Source organism: Hemicordylus capensis, chromosome 6 (assembly GCF_027244095.1).
Source record: "Hemicordylus capensis ecotype Gifberg chromosome 6, rHemCap1.1.pri, whole genome shotgun sequence".
Classification (NCBI taxonomy): Eukaryota; Metazoa; Chordata; class Lepidosauria; order Squamata; family Cordylidae; genus Hemicordylus; species Hemicordylus capensis.
The window spans coordinates 101,983,904-102,001,540 of record NC_069662.1 but is presented as its reverse complement, the minus strand read 5'-3'; the positions used below and the strand labels follow the sequence as shown (position 1 = coordinate 102,001,540).

Here is a 17,637-nt window from a genome sequence, read left to right as displayed (position 1 = left end):
CCTTAGCTCAAGGGTTCCCAACCTGTCCTATAGTACTCCAGATGTTACTGAATAAATTGTAGCTGGGGATGATGGGAACTGTAGTCCAACAACATCTGGAGTACCACAGGTAGGGAATCCCTGCCTTAACTGATCTATCTCTTCTGTCAGAACCTAGTTAACTCCTGGAATATGGAGTTATCTCAAGACTGTTGACATGATAGCACCTGAGCATCCTCTTTAACATCTGGAACATTCAACATTCTTCAGTCCTCCCCATGGTCCTAAGATGTTGAGGGTGATGAAATAGGAAAAACAACTAGGAACATTAATGGTAAAGCCAATCAAACACATCGATCATTTGAAGGCCTCTTCTATGGTGGTGATGGCAGCAGAAATTCTTTATCATGATTTCATCTGCACCGTCATGTTCAGTTGGGCTGTTCCTTGCGGTTAAAGCAGTTTGCATATACTGTATCTAAAAACATAGGCTTTTTGAGAAGGGTTAGGACCTTTTGGTAGCTTACTGTGACAGTTCTGTAGAGGTTTCTGCAAATAAAGTTGTTTACATCCTCTCCAAAGTTGATGAAATTATCATTTCAGAACTGGTAGCAAAGACATCCATGCCCTCCAAGGCAGATTTTATTGGATGATTTTCAGCTGCAACACCTTAAGATTGCATACAGAAAACTTAGCTCTGCTTCCCCTACAACCACTCAGCTCTTATTAAGCTTGCCTAGTATTAAAGAACTGGAAGAAATTGCTGGTCTGTTAGTGTGTGTGTGTATGTTTTGGAGGGGGCTGGCACACTGTCCCAGTTTTTGAAAGAGATAATGAGAATGCTGCTAAAAAGAACCTTAATTGATCCCTGTTGAGTTGGGAAAGTACAGCCTGGTTTCTATTACCCCCCTTTTTGGCCAGTGTTGTGAATCAGGCTTTGGCTGAGCAAGTACTGCTGGATGATCTGGACCCTTTTCAACTGGCTTTCAGCTGGGGTTACGAACTATGACTCCCTGGCCACCCTGATTGGTGACTTTTACTGGGAGAGAGAGAGAAGAATGCATTTGGAAACCATTGCATTTGAGGCTAGTAATTTCCTTACTGAGACTAATTCTAGTAGCCATGGAAGCAGGCTCTCTGGTAGAGTGAACCCAGTTTGACTAGCATTAAGCCAGCAGTATGAGTCACTTGGATCAGGTCCAGACAATGAAACATTACACCTAGCCAGGGCGGGAGACACAGAGTCAAGAAGCAAGGATTTTTCCAAGGTAAGAAATAAATTTTATTAAAAGACCCTGACATAATAACTGGGTATTGGGGATTGCTCACAGCACCCATACTAGAGGCTATTCTAAGAAAGAAGAGGGGGCAGTGGAGGCTGACTTATTTATTTATTTATTTAGCATATTTTTATACCGCCCAAAATGCAAGTTCTTAGTCAAGTCACATGGGGAAAATGAAGGTGAGAGAGTAGTGAGGAGGAGGGAGGGGAACAGACAGAGCAGTTTATACCTGTGGAAGTCATTTCTCTTGCTTGACCATTTTGAATCAATTTTGTTTATGCCTTATGCCATTTATTGCCTTAGCAGAAAAGCTTAGCAAGTAGTAAACAAAATAATGACAGCCAGGTGTAGCACGGCAAACAAAGAAACTGTTGGCTTGGGGTTTCAAAATAAATTTGGGAAATTCCCCAAAAGATTTAAATAATGCTTGAGCAAACTAACAGCAGATGCAAGAAGGAGGGTTTTTTGCATGGTGTAGTGGTTAGAGTGCTGGACTAGGATTGGGGAGACCCAAGTTCAAATCTCCATTTAGCCATGATATTTGCTGGGGGACTCTGGGCCAGTCACTTCTCTCTCAGCCTAACCTACTTCACAGGGTTATTGTGAGGAGGAACATAAGTATGTAGTACACTGCTCTGGGCTCCTTGGAGGAAGAGTGGGATATAAAATGTAAATAATAATAATATTATTATTTCTTGTTTACACAGTCAGACAGGTGTTATTGACTGGTTTGTTTTATCCAGACATCGAGTCCTTCCCAAGGACCTGGGATGGCTGAATTGTATTGTCAATGTTGTTGCTGTTATAGATATCATCGCAGAATATAGGCTGTTCCCAGTAAAGCTGCTTTTTGTAATTGGCTGGTGGTGATTTCTGTGGCCCCTATGGTGTTGAGGTGCTCTTCAAGGTCTTTTGGAACTGCACCCAGGGCACCAATTACCACTGGGATTATTTTGGTCTTCTTCTGCCACAGCCTTTCAATTTCAATTTGTAGAGCTTTGTATTTGGTGATTTTTTCTATTTCTTTTTCTTCTATTCTGCTATCCCCTGGTATTGCTATGTCGATTATTTTCACTTGTTTTTCTTTCTTCTCGACTACAGTGATATCTGGTGTATTGTGTGGCAGATGTTTTTCTGTTTGTAGTCGGAAGTCCCATAATATTTTTACATTTTCATTTTCTTCAACTTTTTCAATTTTATGGTCCCACCAATTCTTGGCTACAGGTAGCTTGTATTTTTTGCAGATGTTCCAGTGTATCATCCCTGCTACCTTGTCATGCCTTTGTTTGTATTCAATCTGTGCGATCTTACAACAGCTGATCAGGTGGTCCACTGTTTCATCTGCTTCTTTACAAAGGCGGCACTTGCTGTTTGTTGTGGATTTTTGACTTTTGCTCTTATTGCATTTGTTCTTAGTGCCTGTTCTTGTATAGCCAGTATTAAACCCTCTGTTTCTTTCTTCAAGTTGCCATTCTTAAGCCATTGCCAGGTCTTGGTGATGTCTGATTTTCCACTTATATTGTGTAAATATTGACCATGCAGGGGCTTATTTCTCCATTTTTCTGCTCGGTTCTTGACTTGTTCTTTCTTGTAGGCCTTTTTTGTTTCATTGGTGTTGAATAGTTTCGCGTTCTTGACCATTTGAAGTGCATCTTCTTCACTGTCCCTTATATATTCTTCAAGGCCTCTTTTCTCCTCCTCTACTGTTTGATGGACTTGCAGCATTCCTCTTCCACCTGAGCTGCGAGGGAGGTAGAGCCTATCTACATCACTGCGGGGGTGCAGAGCATGATTGATGGTCATGATTTTCCTGGTCTTACGATCTAGAGTCTCTAGCTCTGCCTGGGTCCAGTCTATTGTTTTCATTCTTCAACTTCTTGTCTTTCATATCTTTCAATTTACTAGCATCTGATCTAAGCCTGGAGATTTTATTTTCTAATCGAATCTTCCATTTAGGTGATGTACTGCTTTCTTTTTTTACAGGTCCACTGATCTTATATCCGAGCTCTTGTATTGTTATTGTTGCTGCACTGTACATTAGTTGGTTTGTTTCTTGCAAATTCTTGGTTGTTATTTCTGCAAGTGCAGCATTGACATCTTTTAATGCCTGAGCAAGTTGTTTTTTGGCAACTGTTTTTAGAGCGGGAAGTCGAACCCTGGTGGTTGTTTGGTTCATGTGCTCAGTTATTTTTTGCTTTAGTTCTTGTTGCTTTTCTGTTAAACGGCATTTGGGTTTTTGAGGTGAAGGCAAAGAGGAGGTTGCCTGGTTTTTATTTTGAAACAGTTCAGCAACAGTGGTATCCTCTATTTCCAACACCTCCTCCATCTGTGCCTGAGCAACTGCTTCAGATGGTGGTAATTCTTCTTCCATATCTTGAGCCTGTGTTGCTCTTTGCAGTTCTTCCAGCTCAACTCCTGTGAATACTTTATTTCTTATTATGAATCTTCTCTGGTCTGCTAGCCTTTGTTCTGTTATTTCTGTATCTGGATGCTTCTCTTTCCAAATTTGGTACATTCTTTTTAAATAACCTCTTCTAGTTGGACTAGACTTGTAATAGCAGATCATTATTTCCTTGTTGGCATTTTTCGTATATATTTTTCGGTTAAGCGACGTTTCTTCCTGTAGCTTTGCTGTCTCCAGCCCTGGTTGCTCAAGTGAAGATCCTGAGTCCTGTAGCCCACTTGCCTCCAGATGTCCAGGGACTATAGCACCTGGCGCGGTCCTTGTTGACCCGGGCGGCGACCGATCCGGTATAGATTTATTAAAGTTACGTCTCACCATATTGTTGATGGGAGAGGCACTCTTTGTCTGGCTCCTCTGGTGAGACCTGTCCAGTATGGTTGGACCTCTGGCATAGCTCTCACCTTCATCAGAGCACACAAGCCCCACAACCACGTCAAGGTAGTGCCTTGTTGTTGTTGTTGTTGTTGTTGTTGTTGTTGTTGTTGTTATTATTATTATTATTATTATTATTATTATTAAGCACCTCAACACCATAGGGGCCACAGAAACCACCATCAGCCAATTACAAAAAGCAGCTTTACTGGGAACAGCCTATATTCTGCGATGATATCTATAACAATTGACAATAAAATTCAGCCATCCCAGGTCTTTGGGAAGGACTCGATGTCTGGATAAAACAAACCAGTTAATAACACCTGTCTGACTGTGTAAACAAGAAATAATAAATAAATTTATTTTTTTATTTTATTTATTTTTGCATTTTTATACCGCCTTTCGTTAAAAGATAGCCCCAAGGCGGTTTACAAAAGTTAAAAACATACAATAAAAACACAATTAAAACATCATGCTAAAAGTATAAAAACATATAAAAACAGGCATAAAACAATACAACAGATAAAAACACCCAGAAGCAGCAGTAAAAACGATTATGTAAAAGCCTGGGTAAAAAGCCAAGTCTTTACAAGCTTTCTAAAAGCCGTGATGGAGTCCGAGGAACGAATGGCCACTGGGAGAGCATTCCAGAGTCTGGGGGCAGCAACAGAGAATAAAGTAGAAGCAATGCAAATATGTTTAAAAATAGACTATTGTAAGGCACATTTAGCTTAAAGTTCCAAATTACAGTATGTGTAAATTCCCAGGCGGGCTAGAGAGGTACTTAGAGAGAAGTACCTAGAGAGGGGCAAGATTTTGGAAATGAGAGAAAGGGATAGGTTCAGCCTTGAAGAAGCTGGGCAAGAGGCTATATCACCTGCCCTGAAGAGGGGGACACTAAGGTGGTCTGCTGGAGTTTCTGGTTGCAGTCTGCTGGGGTTCAGAGTGAGAGGCACAAGGGAACACTGAGGCTGTAGCACTGGGTCATGGAGTTAGGGATACTTATATCCCAAAATGTGCCTTGAAGGCACTTCTTGTCTTTTGTCCTTCTCTGCTGAACAGGAGAGCCCAGACAACCTTTTTTTTTTTGGAATGCATTGTGTTTTAGTCCTTCCTGGGTAGGAATGTGTGTGAATCATCTATGGCATTCATGGCTGATTGTGAGGACAATTGGAGTATGCAGGTGTGTTTAAAGAATATCCTGTGCTGGGAAGGACTCTCCCAATAATTCTATCAACAGTTTCGATGGGCACCTCTTTTACATCACTAACTCATCCCATTCCCTATTGTAATGGAGGCTGCAGTTGCACTTGTCTTATCTGTCTTTTCTGCCTTCCCTTCCTGGCCTGATTACTTTGTTAACAACAGGTGTTATCTCTCTTGTAAGAAGAGGGGAATTTAGATTTCATTCCCAGGCTGAAATGATCTTGAATGCCAAACATTTGCAGTAGCTAGTCCTGGAGTCTGCTTAGTCAGGCTCCCTCACAGAAAGAGGGAGTATGGATCTAATCAAGTGAAAGGGTGCTCTGGCAACAGCTATTCCTAGAACTTCGCAGCAAATCCCAAGCTAATTGCAATATAATGTTTGCCATGTGTGTTCATTTATAAGAATCATTGCAAAACATTGGCATGTTATTCGCTCTCAGGGCCATCAAGCAGCAGGGGCAGTGCTTGGCAGGGAGGCCGATCTGGACAGTGAGACAGATCCAAGGCAGTAAAAAAACACTTTGCTGTTTGGATCAGGGAGGGGGCGTTGCAGTCATCTATCCCATTTCCAGGTGCCCCATCAGGCAACCTCAGAATTTCTAGTGTCTGTCCTTGAGGGAGGGCCTCCGAGATAGGCTGGGGATTCTGCTGGTGTACTGATCACTCCACTGCACCACTTCAGTCTCCCTACCTGAGCCAGTGGGGGTGGTCTCGGAGGTGGCCTTGGGTCCCCTCAGACTTATTGTCTTGGGGGATTTCAATGTCATAAGAACATAAGAACAGCCCTGCTGGATCAGGCCCAAGGCCCATCTAGTCCAGCATCCTGTTTCGCACAGTGGCCCACCAGATGCCGCTGGAAGCCACAGACAGGAGTTGAGGGTGTGCCCTCTCTCCTGCCATTACTCCCCTGCAACTGGTTCTCAGAGGCATCCTGCCTTTGAAGCTGGAGGTGGCCCACAGCCCTCCGACTAGTAGCCATTGATAGACCTTTCCTCCATGAAGTCATCCAAACCCCTCTTAAAGCCATCCAGGTTGTTTGCTGTCACCACTTCCTGTGGCAGAGAGTTCCACAAGTGGATCACGCGTTGTGTGAAAAAGTGCTTCCGTTTGTTGGTCCTAGACCTCCTGGCAATCAATTTCATGGAGTGACCCCTAGTTCTAGTGTTGTGTGAGAGGGAAGAGAATCTCTCTCTCTCCACTTTCTCCACACCATGCATGATTTTATAGACCTCTATCATGTCTCCCCTCAGTCATCTTTTTTCTAAACTAAAAAGCCCCAGGTGTTGTAGTCTTGCCTCATAAGAAAGGTGCTCTAGGCCCCTGATCATCTTGGTTGCCCTCTTCGTACTTTCTCCAGTTCTAAAACGTCCTTTTTAAGATGTGGTGACCAGAATTGTACGCAGTACTCCAAGTGTGGTCGCACCATAGTTTTGTATAAGGGCATTATAATATTAGCCGTTTTATTTTCTATCCCCTTCCTAATGATCCCTAGCATGGAATTTGCCTTTTTCACAGCTGCCGCACATTGAGCCGACACTTTCAACGAGCTGTCCACCACGACCCCAAGATCCCTCTCCTGGTCCGTCACTGACAGCTCAGATCCCATCAGCATGTACTTGAAGTTGGGGTTTTTCGTCCCAATGTGCATCACTTTACACTTGCTAACATTGAACCGCATTTGCCATTTTGTCGCCCACTCCCCCAGTTTGGAGAGATCCTTTTGGAGCTGCTCACAATCCGTTTTGGATTTCACTACCCGGAAGAGTTTGGTATCATCTGCAAATTTGGCCACATCGCTGCTTACCCCGCTTCTAGATCATTTATGAATAAATTAAAAGGCACCGGTCCCAGTACAGATCCCTGGGGGACCCCACTTCTTACTTCCCTCCATTGTGAAAACTCTCCATTTATACCTAGCCTCTGTTACCTGTCTTACAACCAGTTAGCAATCCACACATGTACTTGTCCTCTTATCCCATGACTGCTAAGTTTCCTCAGGAGTCTTTGATGAGGAACTTTGTCAAAAGCTTTTTGGAAGTCCATGTATACTATGTCAACTGGATCACCTTGATCCACACACTCGTTGACAATATCAAAGAAGTCCAAAAGGTTGGTGAGGCAGGATTTACCTTTGCGGAAGCCATGCTGGCTCACTCCCAGCAGGGCCTGTTCTTCTAGGTGCTTTACAATTTTATCCTTGAGGATGCTTTCCATCAATTTGTCTGGAACGGACGTTAGGCTAACCGGCCTGTAATTTCCCGGATCGCCCCTGGATCCCTTTTTGAAAATCGGTGTTGCATTTGCTGCTCTCCAGTCCTCTGGTACAGAGCCCGATTTCAGGGTTAAGTTAAATATTTTAGCAAGGAGATCGGCAATTTCATATTTGAGTTCTTTATGGAGTTCTTTGAGGACTCTTGGATGGCTGCCATCCAGCCCTGGTGATTTGTTAACTTTCAGTTTTTCCAGACAGTTTAGAACATCATCCCTTGTCACTTCTATCTGACTCAGCTCTCTAGCCTCCATCCCTAAAAAGCCTGGTTCAGGAACAGGTATATGCTCAGTATCCTCTGCCATGAAGACAGTCGCAAAGAACTCATTCAGCTTCTCTGCAACCTCAATATCCTCCTTAATAATCCCTTTCACTCCCTCATTGTCTAATGGTCCAACCATGCCATGGCCCATGTCCATGCTGAGCCCCCCCAGTAGGTGCAGCTCAGGATTTCATGGCCTCTATGGCAACCATTGGCCTATCTCAGCTGGTATCGGGGCTCAACCCACACGGCACGACATACTCTGCATCTGGTTTTTGCTGACCAGGGAATAAATGATCTGGAGGTGGGGGAGTTTGCGATAACTCCCTTGTCATGAACAGATCATCATTTGGTGGGGTTTAGCTTGACTGCTCTGCCTGCCTTCTGCAAGGGTGGTGGATTGGTTAGAATTGTCCGCTCCCGGAGGCTTATGGATCCGCTCGGTTTCCAGACAGCCCTTGGGGAGTTTTCAGTGTCCAGAGCTGGTGACTCTGTCAAGGCCTTGGTGAATCTCTGGAATGGAGAGACAGCCTGGGCTGTTGACACGGTTGCTCCTAAATGCCCTCTCTGGCTTGGTGGAACCCATACTGCCTTGGTTTTCCTCAGAGCTTAGGGTGATGAAACAACTCGGGCAACAGCTGGAACAATGCTGGAGGAAGAGTTGTGATGAATCTGACCAAACACGGGCTAGAGTGCATTTTAGGGACTACTCCGTGGCAGTGGGGGCAGCAAAGAAATGCTTTTTCTCCGCCTCCATTGTATCTGCTCAGTGCAGACCAGCAGAGGAAAGACATTGCTCCACACATCCCCCCAGGTAATGGGGGAGGAATAATCTACAGCCCGTTGTGATCAGTTTGCGTGTAACTTTGCAGATAAAGTCACTCGCATCCATGCTGGTTTGGACTCCAGAGTTTTGGCAGTTCTGGCAGACGTGCCTCTGGTACCATCTGATACTATTGTGTTAGATTCTTTTCAGTTAGTGCAACCGGAGGATGTGGACAAGATCCTGGGCAGTGTGCAGCTGACATCATGAGCTCTTGACCCTTGCCCTTCATGGCTAATATAAGCTGTCAGGGAGGGTATTTATATTTATGTATTTATTTATTTATTTGATTTATATACCGCCCTTCCAAAAATGGTTCAGGGCGGTTTACAATTAAAACAAACTTGTAAAACAATGAAAAGCTAAAACAAATTAAAAACAATAACACAACAATTAACAATTTAAAAACATTTTAAAACAAGAATTAAACATTGTCCCCAGACCCCAGCTCAAGAAGACACGTAGACTTAATATGGATGAAAAGGGCCACAACTTTATTAACTATTACACAGGCATGGCAGACTGGAACACCAGGTGATTAATCACCCTTAGAGAACAGTGCGGGCCAATAGAAGCAGGTCAGAACTCTGAAATCCTACCCATCACCCTACTGGGCGAAACACCCTGGCTCAGGAATGGGCAGGTATGCCCCACTCAATTCCTTCAAAGCCAACCCCACCTTCTGTAAGAGAGGATCTGGATACTTCTAGGCATTCGTCCACCCCGGACCGCGCAGCCCAAAGGTTGGAGAAGTCCTGAAGCAGGTTTCATGGCAATCATTATCCCTGTGCCGCACAGGCCCCAAAGGAGTGATTAACCAATCACCCTTTTACATATCCAAGGGTGCTCACTGATATTCTAACCCTCGAATTACCACCCCGCCCACACTGTTACTGCCATTGTGGCCAACCTAACTCTAACTACGCACCCAGAACACAGAACGGAGTAGGCGAAAAAACCCCAAACAGTGGCCAATGCGTTGGGAACAAAAAATTCCTACTTGGCCCCTTCAGGCGACCAGTCGCTAGACCCACTCTGTACCGGGGAATTAAAACCCCTAAATCAAGTTAAAATTTAAAAATTTAAAAATTTAAAAACCCTGGTAAGCCAGGCCAAACAGATACGTTTTAAGGGCCCTCCTGAAGGCCAACAAGGAACTCAAATTACGGATTTCCGCAGGGAGCGCATTCCACAGCTCTGGACCAACCACAGAGAAGGCCCGCCTCCGAGTCGCCACCAGATGAGCCGGTGGCAACTGGAGACGAACCTCCTCAGATGACCTTAATGTGCGGTGGGGATCGCGCAGAAGAAGGCGCTCTCTAAGGTAACTTGGACCTAAGCCGTTCAGGGCTTTAAAGGTAATCACCAACACTTTGTATTTTGCCCGGAAACATATCGGCAGCCAGTGTAACTGTTTCAAAACAGGCGTAATATGGTCTCTCCGGGTTACCCCAGAGACCAACCTGGCTGCCACATTCTGAACTAATTGAAGCCATGCCAGGCCTTGCAGAGGACATTTGAGCATGCACAGCAGCCATTTTGTTTTCAGTGGCCATTTTTTCAAAAAAAAAATTTAAAAATGGCCACAGCACATGCTCAAATGGTCCCTGCGATGCTCTAGAGGCCAGTGGGGGAACCTTTGCAGACCCCGCCACGGCCTTTAGGAAACCCTCCAAAGGGGATACCGGTAATTTTTTTTTAAAAAAAATAATATAATATAAGTCACTGTACACATATTCAGATTGGCACTATGTACAGAGAATCGGGGCTTGTGAATACTGAGCTGAGGCTTATGAGCTAGGATTGTATTCATTGGCTCTTAGTTTGCTTCATGTGATAAGTGAGTTAAATGTGATGTCTTAATAATATGGCTATTAATGGTGAGTTTGTCTTTTGAATCAGTGTGAAATCCTTAGTATTAAGGTCCACTGGGAGTTTCTTGCTCTCTTTCTCTCTTTTTAACTGTCTTTCTGAAAGACTAGAATATATTCCAAGCAGTGACACAGTTTACTCTGCATATCCTTTAATTATTTTCAGAGTATCTGGGAAAAGTCAAATTCTCCATTTATGTTTAAAACTTATGTAATAGTGATGCTACAATGCATAGTAGAGAATTAGACAGGCACTTCTGTTTAGTTCTCCAAGTACACCTCCACATAGTATTTGGGTATTGCATGAGCCCCAGGATACTGAAATTTGTAGTTTTCCAGCATTTTTTGGTCTAGCTACATGCACTGCTAAATAGTTTTTGAAATATTAAAAGATTAACGAGCTTGACTTGTATTTTTCAGCTGATATCATGGTAAAGTTATCTGAAAGATGGGTGTCAGATGTTTGGACAGGGGGCACAATTTCAGTGCTTGCCCTAGGCGTTATTTTTCCTAGATACGCCTCTGCAGCCACTGAAAGGATGCTGTGCTGGGGTGGCTGACATTACTATTATCATTATTACTAATGTTGTGACATGCAGACCAAGCAAGTAGTGCACATGCTTGCAGGAGGAGATTTTTCCACTGATCTTCCCTGCCCCCAGAAGCATTCCCTCAAGGACCTACGTCCAGGTCACAGATAGGTAGTGCTTCAATGTGAAGGGGAGATGGGTGGACATCTCTCCCTCTCCTCACAAACATTGAAATTGTGTTCTTCTGGAATGCAAACTTCTTTTGAAGTGCAGGTGTTTCCTTAATCCGCATGTCAGCCCTTCTGTCAATGCACTACTGTATTCTCATTTACACCCACTGGAGTTATGCAGACCCAAGGACTACTGTAGAGTAATAGGCAAAGAATTAATCTTGATCATATTTTTAAGAGATATTTGAACACATACTACATCATCATCGTCATCATAATTAATTAATAAATATATTGTTTTCTGTCTTTTGTTTAGCTTGTGACCAAGGTAAGAACCTAATTATACTACACATTAACCAAATGGGCTTATCTATTTGACAAGGTGGCTGAGGACAGCTTGCGGAGTCTGCACAATACTAATCCCATGTAGCAGCTTCTCCATGCAGGCTCTATTTTACTTGTCATGTGGAATAGTCAGTGTGGTGTTGTGGTTAGAGTGTTGGACTGGGAAGACCCATGTTCAAATCCCCACTCAGCCCTGAAACCCACTGGCTGGATCTGGGCCAGTCACTCCTCTCTCAGTATAATCTACCTCACAGGGTGGTTGTGAGGAGAAACATAACCATGTACACTGCTGTGGGCTCCTTGGAGGAAGAGCAAGATATAAATGTAAAAATAAATTAATAGTGTGGAGATTTGTCTGCACACAGTGTCACCAAACATTACTGGTGACTGTTTGTGGTGATGTGGACAGTGACATGGCATAACGTGAGCGCTGATCCATTTGATGAGCTTGCCATGGTTTGTTGTGTGGAGCAACCAGCACGCTGTCTTGTCTCCATGGCATTCCAAATGCAATCTGGAATACATAAAATGGATCCTGAAAGTAAAGGTAGGTTAAGTATCTTCCACATGAGCAGCTGCCCATACATTTTCAGATATTTCTGTCATTGTAAAGAAAGCATGGATCAGTTTTTTCTGATATTTCATTCTCATGTGTTCATCCCCCTTTTTCCTCTTAGTGAACAAAGGGGGAAGGAGAGGTAGGAGTGAGAAAAACACTCACAGATTTAAAAACAAAACATGGAGGTAGTACATCATTTATATCCCGCTCTTCCTCCAAGGAGCCCAGAGCGATATACTACATACTTAAGTTTCTTCTCACAACAACCCTGTGAAGTAGGTTAGGCTGAGAGAGAAGCGACTGGCCCAGAGTCACCCAGCAAGAGCCAGTGTGGTGTAGTGGTCAGAGTGCTGGACTAGGACCGGGGAGACCCGAGTTCAAATCCCCATTCAGCCATGATACTTGCTGGGTGACTCTGGGCCAGTCGCTTGTCTCTCAGCCTAACCTACTTGTTGTTATGAGGAGAAACTTGGTTGTTATGAGGGTTGTTATGAGGAGTTGTTATGAGGAGAAACTTAAGTATGTAGTACTTAAGTAGTCTGGGCTCCTTGGAGGAAGAACGGGATATAAAATGTAATAAATAAATAAATAATTTTTCTAAAACAAATGGCCCTTAATAGGTATAGTGTTTCTTTCAGGAATTCCCAGATGTGAAGCAGGGCATGATACAGCTATAGTAAAGGTCCTGTTTAAATATGAAAATTAAGTACATAATGCATCATTTTTGCACTGAGATCATTAGAACTTAAAGGTGCTCATTTTTGGCTTGAGCATTCCTGTTTTCTTTAATCCAGGCTATGCAAAGACAGCTATGCTCTGCAAAGACAGCTATGCTATGCAAAGACAGCTATATTTTCCCATGCATTTTAATGTTGCTTTAAGTCTGCTGATCATTCCATTGTTTAGCAATGGGATTGCCGTGCTTGACTGTGGTTTATTGGTAGTTTGTTTTTCATGTGTTTTTAATAAGTTTAGTGTGCTCATATTTAGGAATATTTCCTAACCACTCTGGATTCAATTGTGGAAGAGTCATCAGAAATGAACAGAAAGAAATTAAAAATAAAATGATAACATCTTATAATGACTTCACCATGTAACGGACTTGACTGTCTGGCCTGAGTAATATAATCATGTCAAAAATTATTAACATCATCATTATCATTATCATGTCATGCCAGCAAAAAAGGGATCAAATATGTACTGAAACCTAAATCATCTGCCTTTTGAAATCTTGTTTAACAAGCAACCTGCTCTTTATTTCCAGGAACAATGGAATGTCCAATATATCCCACTGAATTAGTGTTTGCCTTGGATACATCCAAAGATACCACTCTTCAGATATTTGAACAAATGAGAGAAATCATTGTAGCAATTGTGAATACAACTAAAATCAGAGAGAGCAATTGCCCAGTGGGAGCCAGAGTGGCTGTTGTATCCTACAGCTCTGATACCCACCATCTAATCCGCTTCTCAGATTTCTACAGCAAGGATCGGTTGCTCCAGAAACTGAATGCTCTTTTTTACCAGAGATCCTCAGAGAGCCGGGACATTGGTGAATCTATGAGATTTGTTGCTAGGAATATCTTCAAGAGAACTCTCCAAGGTGCTAATGTTAGGAAAATTGCTGTGTTTTTCAGCAATGGCCAGTCTGTCAATTCAGTTTCCATCTACACAGCGGTCCTAGAGCTCAGTGCATTAGATATTTTTCCTGCCGTAATTGCTTTTAAAAACATCCCTGAGATAAACCATGCTTTTATGGTGAGTAACTACCATATCTTTCTTCTTTGTATGCAACTGAATCATCTCAAAGGTATAAGAGTACATTGGGTCTGATATCATATTCTTGAAGTCAATTGAGTAACTTTACAGATTGATAAAAACAACTGAGTTCTATGTCACTTTAAATACTGTAAAAAACTGTAGCATGAGCTTTCGTGTCCTAAAGCCTACTTCATCAGCCTCAAAGAAAGTGGCAAAATGAAGGGACATTTTGCCAGAACACTAAGAAGCCCAGCAGAGGAGAGGAAGAGGCCATCTGCTTCCCCCTTCAGTGCTGCTCAGGGTGGGAGACTGAGTGTGTGCTGTTGGCTCCATCTGCGTCTACCTGCCTGCTTCTGCTTCCCCTGTGAGATTGCAGCCTGCTGCCTCTGGGTAACATCTGTAGGTAGTGTGTGCAGCACTGGGGTCAGAGGTGGGTGACTCAGCAGTTCCTGGGGTCAGCTGCCCAGCTCTGGGCCTTTATAGGAACGATGCCTGTGGTGGTGGCAAGCCCACCACTGGAAGGGTCGCCCCTTTGGGGGAGCCACTTCAGGGGATAATGAGGGTGTGGGCCAGGCTATTTGGCTCAGGATCCCTCATGATGTGTGAAGGTTGGTGGGTATTTTAATTCAGCTTCTGTTCGCAATCTTGGGTGAGTTGAGCTTTAATGTGACTGGGTCTGTCTGGAGATGCGGAGACAGGGGGTGTATCCATTGATTATGGGGCAGCTAGTCCAATGGTGGTGGGGAATAGAAGAAGTAACATTGACAGGTCAGTAGGCCATTGTAGGGGAAGGGAAATCAGAAACGTAATTGCTGTTTCCCCTTCTGGCTGTCCTGACAGCTCTTTGACCTTGAAAAGCAATGCCAACTACCCACAGAGCCTCATCTTTGTAATGCCAGGTCAGTCCAGAATAAACCTGAAATCATCTATGATTTGATTCTGGATGAAGGGGTCAATCTGGTATGTATTCCAGATACTTGGTTGGGGGTGGCAGGTGGCCCAGTCTGGTCCCAGCTTCTCCCTCCGGGGTACTCTGTTGAGGAGCAGGGGAGGGGACGTGGGCGGGGAGGTGGAGTGGCTGTGGTCTATAAGAACAATATCTCCCTTGCCAGGATCCCTGTTGAAGTGTCTGACTATATTGAATGTGTGCTCTTAAGTTTGGGGACCAGGGATAGACTGAGACTTCTGTTGGTGTACCGATTGCCGCACTGGAGTCCCTAACTGAGCTGACAGACTTGGTCTTGGGCTTGGCATTGGAGTCCCCCAGGCTTGTGGTGCTGAGGGACTTCAATGTTCACTTTGGGACCAATTTGTCTGGGGCGGCTCAGAAGTTCATAGCAGCCATGACAACTATGGGCCTATCCCAAGTGGTCTCGGGACTGACACATATTGTTGGTCACACGCTTGATCTGGGCTTTCACTCTGAACAGGCTGGTGTTCCGTGGGTCACTCCTATGATTTCCCCATTGTCATGGACAGACCATCATCTGGTTAAGGTTGTACTCATGACCTTGTCCCACTTCCTCAGGGGCAGGGGGCCCATGAGAATGGTCCACCCGAGAAGGTTATTGGATCCAATAGGATTCCAAGAAGCCTTGGAGGTATTTAGTGTTGGCTCTGCTGGTGATCATGTTGGCACTCTGGTGGAGAATTTGAATAACCAACTCACCAGGGCAGTGGACATGATCGCTCCTAAGTGTCCTCTCCTACCCACTTCAAAACTGGCCCCTTGGTATATGGGAGATCTATGGGGGCTGAAGCAGTGAGGTAGATGACTAGAACGCAAGTGGAGAAAGACTTGACTAGAATCCGGCAGATTACTACATAGAGCGCATTTGAAGATCTATGCTCAGGTGATATGTGTGGCAATGAAGCAATTTTTTCCCTACAATATCCTGTCTGCAAGTTCATGTCTGGCGAAGTTGTTCAGGGTTGTGAAGGAGCTAATGTGCGCCCCTTCCCCCTTAAATCAGTACTTGGAACCAGCAATTACATGTTGTGATGTTTTAATGAGTTTTTTGTGGACAAAATCTCCCGTATTCGGGCCGACTTTCAAACTCCACAATTGTTACAGAGTTTGATGCCGAGGTTCTCAGCAGCTCCTCTTATGTGATCACCCTGGATCAGTTTCAGTTTGTGACTCTTGAGGATGTGGACAAGTTGCTCAGAATGGTACGGCCTATCACCTGTGCTCTTGATCCTTGCCCGGCATGGCTTTTTTTGCGTCCTTGCCGCCCAAACCGCCAGTTCGGGAAGAGACTTTAAAGAGAGTGGAGCTCTGCATGTGAGCACCTCTCTCCTTCTGTTAATTGAGCAGCGGATCAAGCGGAGGACGTGTTCCGGGGGCAAGGAGGTATCGGCAGCTGGGTGGGCGGGCGGTTGGTCAGCGGCGGAAGCTGCGGGGGCAAATGGCTGGGCCGATTTGGCCCTTAATGAGGGAGGGAGGAGGAATGGCAGCGGGGGGACAGGAGAGGGCCAAAATTAACTAGTCAACTATAAAATTTACCTTTGCTATAATAATAATAATTCAAAACATAGATTTAAACCTTACAAACACAATTTTAATCTACCCAACCTGCTAATATTACTAAATTTCAAACCCTGCTGTAAAATCCATAGTAGGAAAATAGTTCTTTAGATACAACAAGAATGGTTTCCAATCTTCTTTAAAGCATTCTAAATTTTGATCTCTTATCAATATTGTAAGTTTTGCCATCTCCGCATATTCCAAAATTTTTATCAGCCAATCTTCTTTTGAAGGGAATTCATTGCTCTTCCATTTCTGTGCATATATTATTCTGGCAGCCGTGGAAGCGTACATAAAAAAATGTTAAATCAGTTGTAGAAAATACTCCTTGTGTTATTCCCAGCAGGAAGGATTCTGGTTTCTTAGGAAATGTCCTTTTAAATATTTTCTTTAACTCATTATATATCATATCCCAATAGGCCTTAGCCTTCCTACAAGTCCACCACATATGGAAAAAGGTACCTTCAGAGTGCCCACATTTCCAACATTTGTTTGAAACATTTTTATACATTAATGCCATTTTTTTTTGGTGTCAAATACCATCTATACATCATTTTATAATAATTTTCTTTTAAGGCATAACATGCTGTAAATTTTAAATCAGTTTTCCATAATTTTTCCCAGGCTGCCATTTCTATACTACACCCCACATCTTGAGCCCACTTTACCATAGTCGTTTTAACCATCTCTTGTCTCATCCAAAAGCAAAAGCTTGTACATTTTAGAAACTAACTTTTCATCATTTTCACATAGCTCCTTCTCAAATCTCGACATCTGATCTTCAAATCCAACTTTAAGATCCTTCTTATACATTTCATTTAGCTGGTGGTACTGAAACCAATCTCTAACCAAGTTTTGAACTTCAGTTAAACTCTTTAACTTACAATCCTTTTCTTGAAAATATAACAATTCCCTATAAGTACCCCATTGCAATTACATATTTACTTCTTTACATGTTAAAGCTTCAGTCGGAGATACCCATAACGGAGTTTTAGGTTCCAGCCAATTTTTATATTTTAACCATACCCTCATTAAACTCCTTCTCACATAATGATTCAGAAAGTCTTTATGTATTTTACTTTTTTCATACCACAAATATGAATGCCATCCAAACCTTCTATCAAATCCCTCCAAATCAAGTATTCTAGGATTTCTTAATGTTATCCATTCTTTTAACCACGTCCAACAAACAGCATCAAAATACAACCCTAAGTCT

General features: G+C 43.3%; 1 protein-coding gene across 1 annotated transcript in view; it reads left to right on the top strand.

Moving 5' to 3' along the window:
• LOC128331674 (collagen alpha-6(VI) chain-like) overlaps window positions 1-17,637 on the top strand; it is a 114,612-nt gene that overhangs the window by 77,145 nt on the left and 19,830 nt on the right. The window contains 2 exon segments of the mRNA XM_053265380.1: window positions 12,261-12,272; window positions 13,398-13,891. Of these exon segments, the coding sequence (XP_053121355.1) occupies window positions 12,261-12,272; window positions 13,398-13,891 (506 nt within the window).